The sequence below is a fragment of the Cicer arietinum genome, chromosome 5 (genome assembly GCF_000331145.2).
Source record: "Cicer arietinum cultivar CDC Frontier isolate Library 1 chromosome 5, Cicar.CDCFrontier_v2.0, whole genome shotgun sequence".
Taxonomy (NCBI): domain Eukaryota; kingdom Viridiplantae; phylum Streptophyta; class Magnoliopsida; order Fabales; family Fabaceae; genus Cicer; species Cicer arietinum.
Window position 1 is genome coordinate 41,223,333 of NC_021164.2, and position 6,659 is coordinate 41,229,991.

Below are 6,659 nucleotides of genomic sequence, written 5' to 3' on the forward strand. Positions count from 1 at the left end.
ATGGGGATAGAGAGAACCAGAGAGTTTTCTCCTTTAGGGTTTTGAAACTGAATAGTCTTGTTGTGTTTGCTTTGGGGACCATTACCCCTATATATAACTATTATTAGTTATATCCCAAATTGCAGTATTTCCAATTCATCCCCTCATTAAATTAGAAACTGCCTGGTATCTACACTATTAATTTTCATAACTATTATGCTCTTTAGCCATAAACTATTATATATTATTTGACCCCTAGTTTATTGGCTAATTATACAATGACCCTAACACACTTTATTAATTAATTACATATGTGGCCCATAAATCTTACATTAATTTCTACCTCTTTGACATTCTTAGTAGAAATAAACCCACTACAGTACAAGTTGCACAACCAAACATCAACGTTGAATCAAAATCAGCCACCCCTTTTGGCCACGTGTATGCAACGACGACCCCAAAGAGAGGGTCCCAATGAAAGTTCTAAAATAATTAGAAATGCACAGGGTCTTTATTTATCTTCGAGTCAAAGTGAAAATTTAACACTTGTTTTGTACGCTGATTTTGGATTTACAAGAAAATTCAAAGGTACTATTAGTGTGTTTTCGAGGAATCCTGTTACTGAACCAATTAGTGAACTTTCTGTAGTTGGTGGAAGAGGTAAGTTTAGATTGGCTAGAGGATTTGTTCATGTTAAGACTCATTCTATTGATTTCAAAAATGGTGATGTCATTCTCAATATGATGTTACTGTGCTTCACTACTAAATAAACTTTGATTGTCAATTTCTTATGTTTTGAGATTAATATAAAGGTAATTTCATACAAATCATTATTGTGAATAATATGTGATGCAACAATCAAAAATATTATGCAGCTAAGAAACAATGTATGAAGTTGTGTGTCGATGAGACAAATCTATATAGACTATATCTACATTTAAATGGTACCTACATTTAAAATAGTCACATGAGAGTTTTCGATATTATGTGTTGATTACGTAAAATATTTTTTATTGTCGATATAATTAAACATTATCTATATTTTATAATTTAGGAATCTTTTAATAATTTAATTTATATATAATGTCATAATTATTTATGATGTTATTTGGTTAAGATTTATCAACTGTATATTTACATCATCAATAATTGATTTTTCATATAGTCGTTCATAGAATAAATTAAAAATATATAAAATATAAAAATCAGTTTCATATTATTTTAGAAGATTTGAAATTATTATGCACATTTGTCATTTTGTAACAGCATATGTATTTTTAACTCCTTGATTAAACTAAATATTTATTTTTGAAATATAAATAAAGCATGAGAAATTCAAAAGTAAGAAAAAGAAAAGAAAAGAAAAATTGTGGTAAATCAAAGCATGAGCCAAAATAAGGTTTATAAATTAATATCCTCTCTCATAATCGAGGTAAATCAAAACATGTTTAACTCATATATAATTGAAAGGTTAATACTAATAATTAGTCTCACTACTTACATTGACTGTAAATAAATGTTTTATATATAAAAAATGTAACTTATATATTTAATGTTTTAAAGTTGTTCCTGATCTCCAGCAGTATATTGATGCTCCCATGACAGTATAATGCCATAGCCCATCAGTATGCAATATGCATAGCATATAATATATAGCCAAGTGTTGAAGAAAACAAAAAATAGCCACAGTGACCATTGCATATTTATAGCATGGAGAATACATAACAACCAGAAAAGAGAGCAAGTGGACAGCAACACTTATGTGTCCTCTTGACTAGAGAATGTTGCATTACAAATCAAATTCAATCACCGTTAGATGACGGAATGTAGAAGGACTGCTAAGTCTCAAGTAGGTGGAAGAAAAGTTTGTTTTTCAGTTTTTTAATTCGGTCAAATTTTATGAAACAGGAAACTTCGGATCAATTACCAATTTCACAAATCAATGCAACCCACATAACTCGATAAAAAAAGTTGAAAGAAATCAATAATATAATTGACATATATATTGACCCCAAACAACTGGTTAATTACATCAGACTAGAGAATCCGACAGAAAAAGATTCTGACATTAACATATTGTGGAAATGGGAAAGGAAATATTCTCAGTTTAATTATAGTAAAATGGATATTCCATAGATAAATTACCTCCTATCAGATATACTCTGGAAACCAAAAAAAGCTAATTCTACATTTGTTCTGACTGTAACGTTGTATTCAATGCTACAACGGAGGGAAAACGGGATCAGTAGCAGCTCTAACAGCAACTTTAGCCATAGCAGTAACATTGATAGGAGGTGTCAATACAGGCCCAACAAGTGGAATCTGGTTCAATGCTCTATTATGTTGGAGAACCTACATCATTCAAGTGAATAGCTGTAAAAAACAAAGGAAATCTGCTGCTATTCTAACATATATCAATGCAAAACACACAAATACACAAAAAAAGTCAGAACTTGGATCAGGGGAACGAGAAATGCAACTCGATTTCAGAAATGCTTACAAATAGAAACCAATCAATCTGGTAAACAGTTTGGACAACCATAATTTAAATGGAAAACCCCTATATAAACCAAAAATTAATACGAGGAATGCAAAGACAGGAAAAACCTTGCACTTCAATTCCTGAAACTGGCTTGGTGAGGTGACATACAAAAACTAATGTGAATTCATCAACAGAGCAAAATTATTTGCACATGTGGACTGAAAAATAAATGTATATGTGATAGTTAGCACATGACAAGCTAAAAGATGGAATTTAAACCAACTTCGGAGGTCTCGTGGTTTCAATTTACAGCTCCCCAGTGTCAAGGAAAGTAGGAAACTGAATACTTACCTCCATAAGGAAATCTGGTCAGAAGCTCTATTTCAGCAGCTCTCTGCATCAATTAAGGCACAATATGTAATTATTGAGATTAAAATGCAAAAATTCTCAACATCAGCTGTACATAATTTGCTTTTAGGTGTAGAAATAGAAGGTGTACATGACAAATGTTTCATTAAAATTCCAAGAAAGGGGGAACCAATGGGAGGTGAATCTTCTGGAATCCGGAGACACGATGAACATTAAAATTTTGTTAGAGGATCCAGAAAGGGGTACAAGCATACAAAGTGGTTAGGCTGGAGGTTGTTCTATAGAAGAGTTTAGGGGGAGGTATTATAGTTTCTTTCCATTTCTAGATTCTAGCTGGGGGCTGGAGGTATTATAGAAGAGTTTAGGGGGAGGTTGCCACTAAGAACATAATCATATCTTTCAAATTTACAATGACTAAATGTATGGTCGTACCTCTACAAATTAAAGTGCAAACTCTAATTGTGTCATATAGTAAATAACAAGAATAGATGTAAATATGGCAAAAACAATGTTTGATGCAGTCTTTTTAGTGAGTATAGAGAATGTGAGTGTTATTTCAAAATTAGAGAGGATGTAAGTGTCATTTAAAGAGAACTCAGCGGAGGTCAATGCAACTTTCACAAAGTATTAACATATAAATTTGTACTTTTTAAATCTTTAAATGGGTTTATATAATAAAGAGGAAGCTCAGTTGTTAAACATTGTACAACATTTATGTTTTTCAAATTTATTTCTTTAATCCCAAAAGCATCATCAGATCCATGTAGTTCATCCTATCTAGCAGGAAAAGTCATGGTTGTTGTTGTTGTAGCACATGTACTGCCTCTACCCAAAAAATAAGGAGGGTAGGAACTAAGAAAGTAGATTCCAAAGGACAAATGTGCAAATTCTTCGTTTACCTTGATCGGAAGCTGCTCTAATTGCATTGATGTTAGCAGTTCCATTAATTTTGTACATGTATGAGTTGGAGCCAAAACCGCCTATACATGACATCTTAAAAAAGAAACATAATTAACTAAAAGGACTTAATATTTACAATACAAAAAAACAAAAGAACATTTAGATATACTTCTGTATCCTACAGCAATGGAATTTGGATATATTAGATTAGTTAGTAATCCATGCTTATTACAATTCTTTCAAACATTTGATTCTCATTTCCATATCAATCTGCTAGCATCTTCTTTTGGGCTCTATTTGGGAGTTTGGAGAGGAGGGGAGGGGAGAGCTTTGGGAAGAGGAGAGGAGATGAGAGAGACAGAGAGAATTCTTCCACCTTATTTGAGCTGGTGTTTTTGTAGAAAATGAGAAGGATGTGCACATGACTAATATACTTTTAATTCTGAGATTATTATAAAGAGATGAAAATGATTTGAAGAATATATTTAAGTCCTACAAAATCCACCTCCAATACATTTTTTTGAGTTCCCCCAATTAAGGAGGATTTTGAATAATAAAGAAAGTTAAACCTCGGATTCAAGTTGGGGAACTATCCATCTTTCACTTTCTCTTTCCTCCTTCCTTTTTTCCAAAGCCTTCCCCCTCTCATAAACTCCCAAATGGAACGTTAGTACGCAATCTTCCTTCCCTCATTTTTAAACGACTTTCAACCAAATTTTACCATCATTCTCGTCAATGTTATCCAAATTCACTAGTGTTAGAGGTCAGGCTTCAACGAGCTTTATATACTGTATCTCTAACCTATTTTCATCTCAACCACTCGTATGTTACACATTCCTTTATAACAAGAGAATATCCTATTACCCAAAAAAACAAAACAAAATGGTAAAACCTGCTACCTTTGATGCATTAATAGTAAACTATATTGTTATAGAAAATGTAATCTAAGCACAGGGGATCACACCATAAATATTGATTAAACCATAAGAAACAGCTTGTAATTGCAAAGGAAACATAAAATAAACAAGAACAGTTTCGCTATGGGCTTCCTATTTAGTTGCTAAATATTACTAGGCATTTTAACAAGAATTTGAAGAAATTTAAAGACATGAATTTGAAGAAATGAGAAATGAAAGATCAACTTTGAGATGAATTGGCTAATACAAATAAAGCAGTTTAGCGCAACAACCACTAGATAAAACAACTGATGAATAGCTTGAACTTTAAACCCATGCCATATACTAGAGATCAAATTCATGAAGATGGGATTAGTGATAATGATGATCAGATTGGTGATCATGATGCTGGTGATTTTGATGATGAAATTGCTGATAATGATGCTCGTGATCATGATGGTGAAGAGTTAGATGGATAGTGATAAGTTAATCTGAAGAACCAATATGTTGCAATTTGTTACGACTAAATATATTATGTTTAAACTAAAATTTTATTTGTATTATTTTGAGTACTTACAAATATTAGTTAAATGTATTATGTTCTTTAATTATATACATTGATATGATTAATATTTTCAAATGATTTTGGTGTTTGAATTTTTTAGATATTGAAAACAAATTAAAAAATTATTTTTATTGTTCTTTTGAATATTAAAGTAATGTATTTAAAAAAAACGGTAATATTTAGAGACGTAATTGGTGACCAAATATTTAATAAAAATAATAATTATATCACAAATTTCGTCTCTAAATCGGTCACTAATGACATAAAAATTAATTCAAAGTGGTTGCTAAATCAGTCTCAATAATCGGTCACAAAATTAGTCACAAAATTCAGTCACAAAATCGGTCACAAAATTCGGTCACTAAATCAGTAACTAAATTCGGTCACTAAATCGGTCACTAAATTCGGTCGCTAAATCGGTCACTAAATTCGGTCGCTAATTTGGTCGCAACAGCTAGCGACTAGCAGTTTACCAACTGATTTAAATTGGTCACTAATTTGGTCACTATTGGATTTAGTGACCGATTTTCTCTATTTAGTGACCGAAAAATTGACCTCTAAAAGCGTTTTTTCTAGTAGTGTAAGGGGAAACTTACAACAGCAGTGACCCCATTCAGAGCTTCTTTCAATGAATGAGCTGAAAGTAGATTCCCTAATTATGTGAAAACAATTTAAATACATTAGACAACTTTGTGTCCCACAAAGATATTGTTTGCAAGGAAATGCAAGGGAAAAAACAGACCTTTATACCAAATGACGTTGCTTGCCCAGGAGTCATGCAGAGATGACCTGCCAGACCTGAAAGTAAAAGACAGTGAATGGCATGGCCTATAAATTACAAGGATAAAGAACTAAATAATAATAAATATGAAAAGGAGTACATGGTAGCATTGCAAAACAAAATGCAAATAAAACAGGCCAGTGATTTTAACTTCCCACGACTATCCGATTTCCAAAATATTCAACACAAAAGAATTAAGAGTTACATAACATAAAGCATGATGGACTGATAGTGGTCACAAATATGAAAAAGCATACCTGCTAATACTCGCAACAGATAAACCATGATTTAAGGCTTCTCTACAAATGTGTGATCCAACAAATCCATTGCCTCCCAACACAAGCATACCTGTTATGACTTTAAGTGTTCGCAAATCTTTTCCCAAATGCCAACCTAGTGATGTGTCATTTCATCTAAAATTAGTAATGTTACCATTTTTTTACTGAAAAAAAAATCATAAATGACTTTTTTAGAACTTGTTAAATTTTGAAAGTGTATAAATCAAACAAAAAAATTTATTGGGACTAAAATCAAAACGAAACATATTTGCAAATACCAAATATATATATTTAAACCTACTTTCAATCTTCCTTCCCAAAATAACAGCTATGTTCATTATCATTATTAATAGATAAAATGTGGTATTAATAGTCGAAATATATCATACCTTTTTACTTATATATATAT

The 6,659-nt window shown here is 31.6% G+C and overlaps 2 protein-coding genes across 2 annotated transcripts in view; one reads left to right on the top strand and one right to left on the bottom strand.

Annotated features, from left to right (window-relative positions):
• The window catches only part of LOC101495960 (dirigent protein 15-like), an 8,779-nt gene extending 8,034 nt beyond the window's left edge, over nt 1-745 (top strand). Inside the window, 3 exon segments of the mRNA XM_073368727.1 lie at nt 312-438; nt 440-714; nt 717-745. Of these exon segments, the coding sequence (XP_073224828.1) occupies nt 312-438; nt 440-714; nt 717-745 (431 nt within the window).
• A 1,211-nt stretch (nt 746-1,956) lies between these two features.
• On the bottom strand, nt 1,957-6,318 carry LOC101495635 (uncharacterized protein At1g32220, chloroplastic-like). The gene is made up of 6 exons (XM_073368431.1): nt 6,230-6,318; nt 5,934-5,989; nt 5,788-5,843; nt 3,730-3,823; nt 2,813-2,855; nt 1,957-2,331 (listed from the first exon to the last, which is right to left on the bottom strand). Exons 1-5 carry the CDS (start codon nt 6,316-6,318, stop codon nt 2,845-2,847), a joined length of 306 nt encoding a protein of 101 aa, XP_073224532.1. The 3' UTR covers nt 1,957-2,331; nt 2,813-2,844.
• Nucleotides 6,319-6,659: the final 341 nt, after the last annotated feature.